The sequence below is a fragment of the Pipistrellus kuhlii genome, unplaced genomic scaffold (genome assembly GCF_014108245.1).
Source record: "Pipistrellus kuhlii isolate mPipKuh1 unplaced genomic scaffold, mPipKuh1.p scaffold_m20_p_9, whole genome shotgun sequence".
Taxonomy (NCBI): Eukaryota; Metazoa; Chordata; class Mammalia; order Chiroptera; family Vespertilionidae; genus Pipistrellus; species Pipistrellus kuhlii.
In genome coordinates this window covers 30,652,869-30,668,920 of record NW_023425595.1, presented here as the reverse complement: position 1 = coordinate 30,668,920, position 16,052 = coordinate 30,652,869, and the positions used below count along the sequence as shown (strand labels likewise).

At 40.7% G+C, this 16,052-nt stretch overlaps 1 protein-coding gene across 1 annotated transcript; it reads left to right on the top strand.

The window, feature by feature from the left end:
• Positions 1-1,988: 1,988 nt before the first annotated feature.
• Positions 1,989-13,266, top strand: TRIM6 (tripartite motif containing 6). The gene is made up of 8 exons (XM_036428111.2): positions 1,989-2,021; positions 4,164-4,625; positions 5,097-5,192; positions 5,832-6,062; positions 9,178-9,200; positions 11,042-11,142; positions 11,318-11,344; positions 11,614-13,266. The coding sequence occupies exons 2-8, from the start codon at positions 4,194-4,196 to the stop codon at positions 12,174-12,176; spliced, it is 1,473 nt and encodes a 490-aa protein (XP_036284004.1). The 5' UTR covers positions 1,989-2,021; positions 4,164-4,193; the 3' UTR covers positions 12,177-13,266.
• The last annotated feature ends 2,786 nt before the right edge of the window (positions 13,267-16,052 follow it).

Here is a 16,052-nt window from a genome sequence, read left to right as displayed (position 1 = left end):
ACCCAAAGTCCTGATGTAAATGTAATGTGTGGTGTTTGAAATTTCAAATTCCACTTGTTCATTGCCAGTATAGCTGAAGGTTTTTTGTAGGTGTGCTTTATCAAGTTGAAGTAGTTCTCTGGTTCTTTTCTTTTAAACCTTTGTTGTTGAGAGTATTATAGATGCCCCCCTTTTTCCCCCCCATTTCCCTCCTCCACCCTGCCCCAGGCTTTCACCACCCTACTGTCTGCATCCATAGGTAAAATCTTTGGTTAATCTCTTCCCACCCTCTCTTCCCTCTACCCCTTGAGATTCTTCAGTCTGTTCCATGTTCCCCATGCCTTTTATTCTATTTAATTTATCAGCTTATTTGTTCATTAGATTTCTTGTTCGTTTATTTTCATTTTTAGATTCAATTGTTGATATATTTATGTATTTGTTTCCTCCTCTTCCTTCTCCTTTTCCTCCTCCTCCTTCTTTTCTTCCTCTTCTTTATTCTCCTCCTTCTTCTTCCCCCTCCTCTTCCTCTTCCTCTTCTTAAAGAATATCCTTCAATACTGGTTTTGTGGTGATGAGCTATTCCTTTTTTTCTGAAATTTGATTATAAATGGGTATTGGAATGGTCAAACATTTTTTTTCTCCATCAACTGATTTTTCTTTTCTTTAGTTAAATATATTTTTATTGATTTCAGAGAGGAAGGGAGTGATAGAAACATCAACGATGAGAGAGAATCGTTGATCAGCTGCCTCCTGCACACCCCACACTGGGGATTGAGGCTGCAACCCTGGCATCGAACCTGTAACTCTTTAGTCCAAAGGCTGACTCCCTATCCACTGAGCCAAACCAGCTAGGGCTTATCTTTCTTTCTTTCTTTCTTTCTTTCTTTCTTTCTTTCTTTTTTATTTTTTTATTTTTATTTTTTTATTACTTTTAATTAATCAAAAGTAAATGGACACAAATAACTAAGAAATAGCCTACTTAAAATTAAGGACTAGCTTACAAAACTGAGGTGCAGTGCAACGCAAGAAACTGCAATACTGTCTGGACGGAGAAATAGGCGTGCCCCAAATAGAATAACAGAGGAAGTGAATGACCACTACTGCACATTTTTTATACTAATTTTTCTATTTTTTATTTTATTTTCATCTTTTACATCTTTTAGTTTATTCCCATTTTTTACATCTTTTACTTAAGAAACAATTTTTTTTTCTTTTTTCCTCACTTGACTTTACCTTTGCAGTTGTTACATTTTTCAATTTAAATCATCATTATTACTACTGCTATTTTGCATTTTTTGTTTCCTTTTTTTTTTTAAGTACCATTTTAATTTCTTTGGCTCCCTTTTTAATCAGGTTGTTTGTTATTGTGGAGTTTAAAAAGTTACATTTATATTTAGGCTATTGGTATTAGGGTTGTGCTGGCCCCATAGAATGAATAATTTGGGAAATACTTTTTCCACTATCCTCTGAAAGACATTGTAGGTAATTGGTATTACTTCTTTCTTAAATCTTTCACAAAATGTACAGGTTAACCCATCTGGGCATGTTGTTTTCTGGTTTTGAAGGTTACTAGTTACGGATTTATTTTCTTTAATAGAAATAAGCTTATTAGGATTGTCTTTTTCTTCTTGTGTGAGTTTTGGTTAATTGTGACTTTCAGGGAATTAGTCCTTTGTCATACTTCTAGTTTCCATAGAATTTGTACTGATGAGTGATGTCCTTTCTTTCATTACTGATATTAGTAATCTGTGTCCTCTCTTGTTTCTCAAAAGAGAAAAGCTTGTTTATTTTATTGATCTTTTCAAAGTCAATTATTTGTTTAATATTAACAATTTCATAAAATAGTAATTTGTTTCTTTTGTGATGTCCCAAGGCCAAAATCAAATTTATCTATAAATTTCAGTGGTAAATTATAATTTTAATCCTATTATAAAGTTAATTGCTCATGTCTGTGTTAGGTGCAGTGCTAAGCTATGGGATGTGCCCTCATATTCTTCATTAAGGTATAGACCCTCATAGTCTAGTGTTCTAAATGAGATTATGTTAAATTTGTAAGGAAAATAATAAACCAACTAAGTGCCCAGTTTCCACAGGCATGTAAACTATTTTGGTTAAAACTGAGTATCTTAGATGATAGATACCTGTAATACCAATTAGTTACTTACTTTCATTAACTTGTTAACAATTTTATTAAGTACCATTCATGGAGAAGAGGAATAGAGAGGCATACCCTGAGTCTGCATTCAAATTCTAGATCTACCCCTTAGATTAGCTGCCTAGCCACTCTGAGCCTCAGTTCATACAACTGTGAAATGGGGTTGAAATGACACTCAGTGTTGTTATAATGAATTATTGAATTGTTACATGTATAATAGTTAGATTATTGCCCAGTATATAGCAGACTTTCAATAAATACTTAGTATTGTTCTTATTAAACATAAAGTTAATGAATAGGACCAGGACCTGCAAGAACACCAGAGGACACTAGGTGGCAGCGCTGAGGCCCTGTTTTCACATTCCTAAAGCCCGGGTCTGTGCCTGACTTTTACCACCTTTACCACTTACCTGTCATGTTCAAATTATGAAGTTTAGGAGCTTTGAACTAGGACTCTGGACTTGTTAGGTTACGCAATTCTACAACGTACAAGATGTGTGTTTTCTATAAAGTCACTTAATTTCTCTTTTTCTTCCTTTTTTTCTTTTTATGTCAAAGAGCCAAAAACACTCTTATTTATTCAGAGTTTTTCTATGAGGGAAAAAGAAAACTTGGGAATGTGATTTCTAAATCACAACTGGTTATAAAAGTGTTAATTATAAAATTATGATCTGTTTTTGAGGTTATTGTTGCTTCTTTAAGCTCTTAGGGGAGTGATGAAAGAGCTCTGAGTGGAACAGAGCTGTTAGAAAGTAAAAGTGTCTTAAGAAGTACAAATTGATAGTTACAGAATAGTCATGGAGATATAAAGTATAGTATAAGGAATATAGCCAATAAAATTCTAACAACTCTGCATGGTGTCAGATGGGCACAAGACTTACTGGGATGATCACTTAGTAAATTATGTAATGTCTAATCACTGGGATGGGGTATATACCTGAAACTAATATAATATTGTATATATGCCGAAGCTGGTTTGGCTCAGTGGTAGAGCGTCGGTCTGCAGACTGAAAGGTTCCGGGTTCGATTCCGGTCAAGGGCATGTACATTGGTTGCGGGCACATCTCTAGTAGAGGGTTTGCAGGAGGCAGCTGGTCAGTGTTTTTTCCTCATCGATGTTTCTAGCTCTCTATCTTTCTCCCTTCCTTCCTTTAAAAAAATCAATAAAATATATTTAAATATATCTATATATTTAAAAATATATAATATTGTATATCAACTGTAATTTTTAAAAAAAGTAGAAGTGCTTTCACAATAAGTGATTCCTTTAATCTTGGGGATTAGACACTGGGAAGCAATGCTAGAGTTATGGCAAAGAGGTGAAAAGGCCCATGAGAAAGGTTTATCCTATGGAGGTTCTAGATGTTAACTCATCAAAAGTTGAGGACCTATAGGGTAGACAGTGTGTCAGATGGGAAGATGCAGTAATAAAACAACAACAACAAACAAGCTCTCTGATCCCATGGAGCTTATTTTCTGGTGCGGAATTCATACAATACTATTAAATATATATATATAGGTGATGATCAGAAGAAAAATCCAGCAAGGAAATATCTCGGAAGCGATTGTATGGGTGTCCGAGCCAGCTAGGCTCAAAAGAGCAAACTCCTCTGATAATGGAACATGTAAGGAGAGAGTTGAATGAAGTCAGAAACATGCAGATATCAGGCGAAGAATCTTCCTTGCAGCAGTAATAGCACATGCAAAACGCCTGAGGCAGCAGCCTTTTGTTTTTGGTACTTTAATACTGAGGGGGGTTTTGGTGAACTGAGAAAAGGTCAAACAGATGATGGCTCACAAGGGCCACTCCTCTCTGGGGCATCAGTATATCGTCCAGAAGAGGTAAAGGAAATCATGATCTTTACTCTAATGAGGTTGCAAATTGATGAGGTAAAGAATGTGTTTGAAGTTAGAATGAGGAGCCCTTGTTGCCCCAGGTGTGAGACCTCTTATTCCAGGATAGTCGGCATCCCTTCTTTTCTCTCTCATTTTCTTACTCTGGCCCTTTTTTGTTTTCCCGTCTACCCAGGATTCCGTAAGTACCTGAGGAGCCAGGAGAATGGCTACAATGACTTCAGCAGTACTAGTGGACATACAGGATGAAGTGACCTGCCCCATCTGCCTGGAGCTTCTGAAGGAACCCCTGAGCATAGACTGTGGCCACAGCTTCTGCCAAGCCTGCATCACAGAGAACAGCAAGGAATCGCAGATCGGCCAAGAAGAAGAAAGCAGCTGTCCCGTGTGCCAGACCAGCTACCAGCTCAGGAACCTGCGGCCTAATCGGCACCTGGCCAACATAGCGGAGAGGCTCCGGGAGGTGGTGTTGGGCTCAGGGGAGCCGCTGAAGGTGATCCTCTGTGCGCACCATAGAGAGAAACTCCAGCTCTTCTGTAAGGAGGACGGAAAGCTGATCTGCTGGCTTTGCGAGCGGTCTCAGGAGCACCGCGGCCACCACACGTTCCTCATGGAGGAGGTTGCCCGGGAGTACCAGGTGGGAGCCCATGTAGAGGGAACGTGGGAAGGAACAGAGTTCTTGGCAGGAAATCTTAATTTTATGCTAATTTAACTTTTGTAGTCTTCTCCCATTTAGATAGAGGAATGAACCTAGAAAATTCCCCCTGGCCAAGAGTAGAAACTTTAGCAGTTTCTCACTGCCCAGGATCAGCTCTGCATGTCCTTTTGAGAAGAGGATGCTGCTGGGGGCAAAAAGGGAGGCTGGGAGCATTGAGTGTGGGGGGAGATGGTGGCAATGAGAAGGCGTGAGGGACTTCATGGTCAAGTTCTTTTTCTGGGACAAAATCGTCCTGGTCCTACTGGTGCCTATCCCCTGTGTATACCTTGGCTGTCTCAGATTTCAGTCCAGGGCGGGACAAGTTTCTTCTGAGATCAGCATGCTCTGTCCCATCCATTCATGTCTAGCCACTGAGACCATTTAATGCTTGATTTGATGAACTTCTTCCAGGAGAAGTTCCAGGAGTCTCTGAAGAGGCTGAGGCAAGAGCAGCAGGAAGCTGAGAAACTAAAAGCTGTGATCATAGAGAAGAGGACATCCTGGAAGGTAAGAGAGACTCTTCCTGAAGGTGTCCTGGACAGGAAAGCTGATCCTGTCCCCAGTTTGGCTAGAAGAGCTTCCCTTTGCCCAGTTTGCCTAGTCCTTCTCCACAACCCTTCCAAACAAAGCTCTTTTTCCTGGTGCAGGGCAGAGGAGAGAAAAGGGGGAGCTAGGAAATGGATATATTAAAAGGGAATCCAGGTTTTTCACCACAGTCACATAGGAGAGGAACCATGGCCATTGGCAGCTTCTAATTCCTGATTCTGGACTTTGTTCTACAGTTTCAAGCTCTGAAACTTGGAAGGACAGGTTAGATACAGGCCAATCATTCCTATCTCCTCACTCAAAATTGGATGGGGAGGCTAATGGAGAGGCATGAGAGACCGGGGAGGCTGCTTGAAATCTAAACCTCACCCAGGAATCACAGTTTACATCTAAGAAGCCTCAAAAAGTTCACCGGAGGCTAATGTTCTGGAAGAGTGGAGGGGAGAATTGAAGGAAGACCAGGTTCTGCAGGACTTTCCCCCTTCACTCCTCTACCAGTGAGACCTGGCCAGGGAAGCAGTGCTGAGCCTGACTTCCCACCCCTTAGAGAGGAGACCCTCAGCTCCACAGACTAGCAGACTCTCTTCCATGTCCTTGAAGAATCAGCTGGAACCTGAGAGACACAGGATCCAGAAGGAGTTTAATCAGTTGAGAAGCATCCTGGACAAAGAGGAGCAGCGGCAATTGAAAAAACTGGAGGAGGAAGAGAGGAAGGGGCTGAATATTATGGAAGAGGCAGAGGATGAGCTGGTCCACCAGAGCCAGGCACTGAAGGAGCTCATCTCAGATCTGGAGCATCGGTGTCAGGGTTCCACAGTGGAGCTGCTGCAGGTAAGACTCATGAAGGAACCCCGAGAAGGACGAGAAGGACTAATATTCCTACCCTTCTGACACGGGACTGATATCCTGATGGAGGCAAAAATAAAATTCCTTTGACCCTGGGGTACCTCTTCCCTATTATATCTCACTTGTATTTATTATATATAAAAAAGTGGTCCAAAAGTTCAGTTGATAATGTGGTGGAAATCTACTGTGTCCATTGGTGTTCTATTGAAGTATTAATCAGTCTTGATGTTATTGACCTATTGGGCTAAAAAGTTACTATGAGGGACTGTCCTGTACATTGTAGGATGTAACAGCATCCCTGCCCTCTGCCCCCTAGATACCAGAAGTACCACACCCAGCTGTGATAATCAAAAAACACTGCAGACATTGCCAAATATCCCTTGGAGGGAATATCTCCCACCCCTGTTGAGAATCACTGGCCATTAGGCACCTGTTGTTGATGATATTCTATTATGATTGGTCATGTGCTTTCACTCACTTTCATAGCAGATAAACACATACCAAACTCAAGTGCCCAGAGATTCTTATGTAATCACCAGTCCTTTGCGTTCACTCTCTTTTCTAGGGCAGAATCATTTACCATGTTGTAATAGGAGTTTGAACTGGTCTTTTAAGACACAAGACTGAGCTCTGGGGTGTGTGTGTGTGTGTGTGTGTGTGTGTGTGTGTGTGTGTGTCTCGGGAGGGTGCAAGGTGTCCAATATAGAGAGTTTTGATGGTGGAGCTTGAACTGAGGTTAAAACCTGAAGAGTTGTTTTTTACATTGAGTGAACAATATGACTATGAAGTTGCAGAAAGCACCTTGTAACATTCTGGAACTTTCAGGCCCTTCCTTATTTTTGTTTGACTTGTTTTCCACTTGCTCTCCCTTTGCCAGTATGATACTCATTTCTTTACCTATTCTTGGACCTCAGTATTAAGATCAAAAGGTAGTGACTTTCTACTTGTTGAAGCTTTTCTTCATTGATTGCTTCTGATTTAACATCTTCATTTTATTCTTCTTGCCCTTTTTTTTTTCATTTTTTTCATTTTTGATGTTGGGTTACCCTAATGTTTTCTTCTCACTCCTCGCCCCCCAGTTCTAGCCCCTGCACAGACTCCTCAAATTGTTAACATTGCTTCGTAAGTACAGAGGCATCATCAATTTATATTGCTAGTCCAGATATCTGTCTAGGCTCTCACACTCATTAATATGGCTACCCAAAGGACATTTAAAAAAATGCTTTTATTGATTTCAGAGAGAGGAAGGGAGAGGGAGAGAGAGACAGAAACATCATTCAGGAAGGAGAATCATCATTCAGCTACCTCCTGCATGCCTCCCACCTGGGATCCAGCCCACAAGCCAGGGAATTGAACTGTGACTTTCTGGTTCATTGGTTGATGCTCAATCACTGAGCCATGCCAGCCAGGTCCCATAGACATTTTAATTTGAGTTTTCTCTTACTGTCCATTATTCTAGAATTTGCCCATTACAGACACATTCTTCCTTCTCTTTTCCATGTCTGTGGCATTGTTGCTCATTAAGATCTTGGCAGCTTTCAAGTTTCAAAATGTAAACGATGAGAATAAAGCTAACACAGGAGACTTGCAGTGGCACCTGGTTGGATCATGCCTTAAAATTGCTGCAATCCTAGATATTTGATATAAGCGGGCACATCCACCACCTCCACCACTTTCGATATTGGAGCCAATTTGAGCTGTGTTTCTGTTAAATGCAATCAAAATAGTTATGTAGATCAAGCCATTGGCCTTTTCTTCAGTCACTGAAGTTTATAAAGCAGGAGTTAGAGAGACCAAATAGGCCATGAAGAAATTCTACTCAAATGAGGCAGATAGTGACAGCAATGACCTTGAAAAGCAGGTGGCTAACAAGTTAATGGTGTGAAATGGACTGGCTTGGTCTAAGATGAGACATCAGTGTGAATATAAGGAGGTTTTTAGGACAATACTTTACCTAAATTTGGTGTCTGCATGGATGGTGGTATCACTGAAGAAGGTGGGAGATAGTAGAGGAGACCTCATGTTTGCAGAAAAAGTAAAGTTTCTTTTAAAAATCTTGAATTAGTGATGCCTGTGGCTCATTTGCTGGGGTATACAGTAGGTCCTCGGGTTACGTCAGAGATTCGTTCCTACGGCATGACGTAACGTGACTTTTGCCGTAAGTCAGAACCTACCTACGTAAGCACCTATGTCACTCACATGGAGCACATACACAGCAGTAATGAAGTGAAACAGTAAAAAAAAAAAATTAAAAGAAAGATAACAATTCCTGACCTTTACTTGTGGTAAATAAATAATAAAACATAAAGCACATATGTACATACATTGAAATGATGGAACATTTTTTTTTTAAATACTGTAAATGGGAGATGGCGATGTAACCATGAAACATAGAGTCCGACATAACTGGACAGTGAATAAGAGATATGAAAAGTACAGAGTTGGGAATCCACATGTATGTGTTGAATTCAAGAAAAAATGGATTAACTCAACAAAAGGAGCATAGACAGAGGAGATGAAGTTTAAGAAACAACCACAGTTGCCCTTGCCAGGTAGGTTAAAACATTGTCTTGAGGCATCAAGGTTGTGGGTTTGACCATTGGTCAGGCCAATTACAAGAAGCAACCAATGAATGCATAAATAAGTGTAATAACAAATCAATGTCTCTCTTTCTTCTCAAAATTTCAATAAATAAAATTAAAAACAATATTAAAAAAAGAAACGCATTTAAGGCCCTGTATCCTCAGCAACCAGAATGTAGAGGACATAAATTATGGCTTTAGCATGGGATATTCTCTAGGGCAAGGCACAATGTCTGGCAAATATAGATAATGTACATATGTAACATCACACACACACACACACACACACACACACACTGTTGTAAAAATAAAGATACCAATGAATGAATCATCATTTCCTGACATCCCTATATAGGGTCTCAGGGACAGTGTGCTTTCAAGTTCTTATCTCTACCTTGTGGTCTCTATATTCCCAACATATAATGGGGTGGTAGGGATGGGATGAGGAACCTGGGTGAGGCTGTACTAGAGGATAAGGCTTATGACTCCTAGACTTAACCTGTCTCTTTTCTTCCTAGGACGTAAGTGATGTCACGGAAAGGTATGTGCAAGAGAATACGAGGTGGTTCCTTCGGAGTGACAAAAGATTTCTGCACCATTCATAGAGTTACCTTGTGGTCAGTTGGAAAGGAAAAGAATCACAAGGCAGAGAAGATTTAGGACTGGTGTCTTGAGTTACTCATTATGAGAGTTTTGGGGTCCTCCAAAATAAAGGGAATGGCCTGATTTCTATGGTAGAATAATTTAGGCAATGGGAGGTCACAAATTGGAAACAGCAGTGCCCTTAAGGATAAAGGGTTATTAACAGTATCATTGATTATCCTAATGCCCTGTGATGGACCTCCTTTTCCACAAATCTTTGTGCCTGATTCTAGTAGTTTATGGCTATGTCAGAATAGACAGGGCTTGCAAAAACAGGTTTGGTTCAGTGGTAGAGCATTGGTCTGCGGACTGAAAGGTCCCAGATTCGATTCCGGTCAAGGGCATGTACGTTGGTTGCGGGCACATCCCCAGTGGAGGGTGTGCAGGAGGCGGCTGGTTGATGTTTCTCTCTCATCGACGTTTCTGGCTCTCTATCCCTCTCCCTTCCTCTCTTTAAAAAATCAATAAAATATATTTAAAAAAAAAAATACACAGGGCTTTCCATTGCCCCTGTATTTTATCAGAGGGAAGTTTCCTCTCTACATTTTCCTATCCCAGAGTCCACAATTCAGCTTTTGGAACATCTTCCTTGAATTTCCCTTTTCCCCTTGGCTTTGGAACAGTTCATATCTTGCTACCTAGTTCTCCTCACACTTCCTCTTTTTTTTCAATTTCGATAAAAACATAGACCAGAGGTCTTGAGAAGAGTAATTTTGGCCTGAGATCAAAACACATAGTTTCTACCTCATACTCCAGAATCTCATCCTTAAAGGTGACATCTAAAGTTGCCCATATACCAGGTCCATGTGAAATATGGAGCCTTGTCCCTTACAAAGTCTGCACTCTTAGTTTGGAGGTGAGGACATCTTTCTCCAACTGGCATAATTCTAAGCTTAAGTGAATCCTAAGATGCTGTTCTGAAGGTCTTTATAGTCCTCTGGGAACCTCGAAGGCTTAAAAGTCAAAAACACTAAGGAAGGAGCCCTTTACTGGATGCTCTCAAAACCCCAGTAACAGGTTCCTGGTATTCTGCCTGTCAACACACATTTTCACCCCCTCATGGTAGACCCTCTGGTTGGCACTGACATTTTAAATATTTTGGTGGGTTTGTTTTATGAGGTAGCAAAGGATTTTGCAATCATTATTTTAATGGCCTGAGATCAAAACATATACTCTCTACCCCATACTGTAGAATCTCACCCTTAAAGGTGACATCTAAAGTAAGGTGACAAAAAAATAAATAAATAAAATAAAATAAAATAAAATAAAATAAAATAAAGTAAGGTGACCAGACGCCCCGCTTTTGGCTGGACAGTCCTGATTTTTAACGATTTGTCCCGCGTCCCGCAGCATTTTAAAGAAGTCCTGATTTTTCCAAACATTATTGCACATGCGGGACGCGAGACAAATTGTTAAAAATCAGGACGTCTGGTCACCTTAATCTAAAGATGCCCACACACCAGGTATACGTGAAATATGGAGGCTGATCCCTTGCAAAGCAATAAGAAACAAACATAAAAGAGGCCTTGAGGGGTTAAATCTTATCAAAATTTACAGATAGTGAGAAGCTAGTTTCTTGTTCTGGTTTTCTGGCCCCAGCGTCAGGACTCTTTGGTGAACGATGCTAATTTTCTTCAGGAAAGTGTTGAAGTTCCCCCATGGGCTTAGGAGATGAAGGACAGTGGTGCTGGGGGAATCCAAGGTCAGCCATGTAGGAGATTCACAATGTCTGTTCCCTAGGAGTGAGTACTGGACTCTGAAAAAGCCAGAGGATCTCCCCACCAAGCTGAAGAGTGCATTTCGGGCCCCAGATCTGAAAAAGATGCTACGAGTGTTCAGAGGTGAGGAGATGGAGGAGACAGAATGTGGATGTGGGATGATTGTAGTAATAAATAGCCAAAAAGAGCAGAGGGTATTAGTTAGTATTTGGAAATAGCGGCTGAGAGTGAGGTTAAGGCAAGAAACACCAGCCAGAGCCTATTGGTTCTACACATGATTGACTTTTTGTCATTACAGAGCTGACAGATGTCCAAAGCTACTGGGGTAAGTAGAATCATAGACCTCTTTAAGCTGCCATGTTCTGATCCTCTTTTTCATGGGAATCTTCTCAAAGAAATCCCACCCTCTCCACACATCTCCCCCTTTCCGCTCCCCGCCCCCCATACACACACAGGTATAAGTTGGTGATACTTCCTCCCATCCCCCCACCACATAGTTTCAATTCCTCCCACCCACTTCTGTGTCTCCTCTTCTCAGTGTCATAAGACCCCTGCACCCCTTGCCATCTGCTGAACTGGTACCTTTTCCCACAGTGGACGTGACTCTGAATCCACACACGGCTAATTTAAACCTTGTCCTGTCGAAAAACCGGAGACAGGTGAGATTTGTGGGCGCCACTGTGCCCGGCTCTCATCTGGAAGAGCACTACGACTGTGGCGTCCTGGGCTTGCAGCATTTCTCCTCAGGCAAACATTACTGGGAAGTGGATGTGGCCAAGAAGACTGACTGGATCCTGGGCGTGTGCAGCGATGCCGCGGGACCTCCGTTCTCTGTCAACCAGTTTGGGAACAATCGCAATGTTTACTCCAGATACCAACCTCAGAATGGCTACTGGGTCATCGGGTTGCACCACAAACATGAATATAGAGCCTACGAGGACTCTTCCAGTTCCCTGCTCCTCTCCATGACTGTGCCGCCTCGCCGGGTTGGGGTTTTCGTGGACTATGAGGCCGGCACTGTCTCCTTTTTTAATGTCACAAACCACGGCTTTCCCATCTACACCTTCACTAAGTATTACTTTCCCACCACTCTTTGCCCATATTTTAATCCTTGCAACTGTGTGGTCCCAATCACCCTGCGACGCCCAAGCTCTTGAACATTCTGCTGCCCTCGCCCATATCTGAGCAGTAAGCATCCTTTGAGGCTCATCCACCCCTCAGACTCCTTTCTTACCTATTTTCTGCAGTCTCCTTCCCTTTTCTTTGAACGTTTACTCAAGGCTAGAATGCACTGGTGGTGACAATGAACATCCTTCAAGTAATTATTTCAATACATCTCTAGAGATGGGTGAGGGGTAACTTTCAGCCTTTTAAAATTAACCATGGTATTTTTTTGTCAATGCAGAGGATCAAATATGGGACATTCTCTTAATTTGCTGTAAGTTTTTGTTCTGAATGGATAATTGAATTTCAACAGATATTGTCGCTGATTGAGATAATCCTGTGTCGTTTTTATTCTGTTATTGGAGTACATTGATTTGTTCCAATGTTTAAATGTAATACAGATTCCTGAAATAAGACACTATCATTTTGCATGTGCAATACTGAATTTGTTTTATTAATACTTGTCTTAGATTTTATTTTTATCTCTATTTATGAAAGAAATTGACCTGAAACTTTACATTCTTATAATATCACAGGTTTTATAAAATGCAGCCAATGAACAAAGAAATTGATGTATGTTTTTGTATAAGGGCATAAGAGTGCTAAAGCCTAATATGTTAAATTTGGAAGTTTTAAAATTAAAGAAATTCTGACCAGTTTTTACTCCATCCTTCATGGATCTTAAAATGTTAACAGTAGAAATTAAAAAATTAAAACAAAATCTGTCAAGTACATTGAAGTACTAAAAGGAAAGAGGAAAATGATCCATCCAATATAGATTATTTTAGGAAGAGAATGATTTCTTTTCATTTCTCCACATCCCCTTTCCTTTATGCTTAATATGAACAGCCAGTGAGTGAGCAGTGATGACTCGGGTAGAGAGATGCTATATGCTTTTGGCGCTAACTGTAAAAGCAGTTATGAAGTGGAGTGAGTGTGGAAACACATATTAAAGAGTTGACTAAATCTAATGTCCAGTTGGTAGCCAAGGGTCACTGGCAATTCAAATGTGACTAGTCTGAATTGAGACATGCTATATGTGTGAAATGTACACCATTGGTTCAAAAAATAATATAAAATATTGTATTAATTATTTTTATATTGTAGAGTACAATATAAAATGATCATAATATTTTGGATATATTATGTTAAATAAAATATATATTAACGTAACCTGTTTTAATTTACTTGTTTGATGTAGATGCTAGAAAATTTTAAATTATATATGTGGCTCTTATTACATGTTAACTGGACAGCTTATCCTGTAGTGCAGTTTCTCCCCATAAGGGAGCTCTAGTATACGGAAGATGTTACTTGTATATCTACATGGATCCTCTACCTCTCTGAAGCATTTGTGTAGAAGGTACTGGCAGAGAGAAGAGGATCTGAACATCTAGAAATTTATAATTTAGAAGATCATAGAAAGGGGTCATGGCCAGAGAATAGACTGTGCGTAGTCTGGTCCCTGTCTTTAGCCCTCAGACTGTTGGACATTTGAAGTTCCATTGTGGTTTGAGGAATTATTAGTTCATCCTCCTGGCTCAGCTCTAGTTAGTTAATGTCTGTATGAGATGAAGTAAAAGTCCAGTACCTGTACTGGGTTACTCTAAGATAAGGTTTCATTTGGGAGGTTAAGTTTGTGGGAGACCAGAGGCCAAATGCACACTCATTCTTATCTGGACTTTATTCAGAAGAAATATGAAAGGAGACAGGAGGCAAACCAATGCCCATGTGGCTGATGGAAGTTGGGGGATAAGAGATGATGGTAAAAGAATCTGTAACTGTGCCCTTTTCATTTCTTTTCCCATGTAGTAAGCTTCAGGTGAAAGGAGTTAGCCCAGCTGACCTCTCCCTATGGAGGTACCTAGTGAATGACCTTAGTTAATGAAAATCAGGTGCTTGCTGGGATGCTATAGGTGAGATGCGGGGAGAAATTAGAATGAGTTTGCAGCCCTGGCTTTCTCTGGGGGGGGGGGGGGGGTAGGGGAGGGTGTCTGGGCAGGGGCCTCCTGGCCTTGACATTTTTGGCGTGATGCAGTAGGCTAAGCTGCTATGAAAACTAAACCCAAAACCAAAATGGATCAAATAAATGTATTTATTGCTTATGTAAAAAAACATGAATATAACTAGGGGGTGAGTGGCACTATTCCACAAGGGATGTATGGGGCAAGCTCCATCTGTGGCTCTGCCACCCGAAAACAGTATTGCCATCAACATCAAAACAACAGAAAGGCAAAGAAAACTGGGGAGGCAGTTTGCTTCTGAAGTCCTTAGTTCTTATGTGGAAGTTATAATTTCTGCTCACAACTTTCTGTTACTGAGAATAGCCAGGTGGCCCCACCAAAATACCAAAAGATTGTAAGATGTCTAGCCACACGCAATTTCCAGGGGAGGAAAATGCAGATCTTGGTGGATGCCAAGTGGCCTCGTGGCCTGGAACCTTAAGCAACTCCTCCTCCTCATTCCAGAAGATTCAGGATCTCAGATTGTTTCTGGGCTGTTTATTCCATCCTGTAGCCTAAGGTTCATAAGGAAAAGACCGAGTGAGGGCAGTGCTGTTGCCGGAGTCTTAGGTCCTAACGTTTTTCAATAAACCTGTTCTTGCTAGAGCTGCCATTTACATTTTATTCTACTTTAAAGAAAAAAAAATTTGGAGTGAAGGGCTTTTTAAACATTTTTATTGTGATATAATTGACATGTAAATTGCACATATTTAAAGTCTACAGTTTAAGTTTTGACTTGTGAAACATCTCCATCAAGACAATCAAGATATCCACCCTCAAAAAAAAGAAAAGAAAAGAAAAGAAAAAAGATATCCACCCTCTTCAAATGCTTCCTCCTGCCCCTTTGTAATCTCTTCTGTCTCTGCCCACTGCACCCCCATCCCCTAGCAACCACTGTCTGCTTTGTCTCAGTGTGCATTCTCTAGGTTTATAAAAAGAATCCTTCACTTTTGTTGTCTGTTTCTGTCATGCTCCAGATTGTTATTATTATTATTGCCATGTAGTATTCTATTGTATCAATACAATTATATTGTTTGTAAAAACTTACCCATTTGCTTATTGATGCAAATATGGGTGGTTTCCAGCTTTTGGCTACTACAGATATAGCTGTTGTGAACATTTCTTGTAAAACTCTAACAGTAAACACATGCTTTCGCTTCTTGTCTAATTGCCTAGCTGCAAAATAGCCGGGCTCTATGGTAGGTATATGGGTATATAGTTTGAAGCTGCCAAACTATTTTCTAAAATGATAGTTCCAATTTTACATTTGACTTCAATTGCTCTACATCCTTGCCATGGCTTGGTTCAGCTTTGGGAGAGTGTGGAGCTATGGGAAATAATGGGAATAAACCAGAGGGACCTAAATAATGGGAATAAACCAGAAGCAGAAATACTATTTCTTTAATGTAACCTTTTCTCCTTTCTTTCCTGTTGGTTTAAACTGGCCCCATTTAGCACCCTGACTCACCATCTCCCTCTCCCTTGCATGTCCATCCCTTAGTTCACATGTGTCAAACACAAGGCCCGCGGGCCAAATCCGTCCCGCCAGGCCTTGCAATGTGGCCCGCACCGCGCTGTCATCGCTGCACTCCGCTGCGTTTCCATCACAATGACAGTTTATGACTGTTCAGTAAACCATTAGGCCTGCGATTTAGGCTGGATTTTAGATTTTGGCCCCTTCTCTGATTGAGTTCGACACCCCTACAGGCTTAGTTATTAAGCTATCAGGACAATGAGATTCTAGTCAGCATCAAAATATCTTTGGAACAAAGCCTCAAATCTATTGACCACAGAGTTTCAGTCAAACTAGACTTTAGTTGTGTTTCAGTTCCAGGCCCAGCAAAGAGGAACCACCCCACCGACCAC

What these genes read in the sequence shown, in the direction of transcription:
- TRIM6 (XM_036428111.2), top strand. Translation starts at nt 4,194, where the DNA reads ATGGCTACAATGACTTCAGCAGTACTAGTGGACATACAGGATGAAGTG. An exon ending in CCACAGTGGAGCTGCTGCAG is followed by an intron (nt 6,063 to 9,177) that starts GTAAGACTCATG and finishes TTTTCTTCCTAG; the next exon opens with GACGTAAGTGATGTCACGGA. An exon ending in AGATGTCCAAAGCTACTGGG is followed by an intron (nt 11,345 to 11,613) that starts GTAAGTAGAATC and finishes CTTTTCCCACAG; the next exon opens with TGGACGTGACTCTGAATCCA.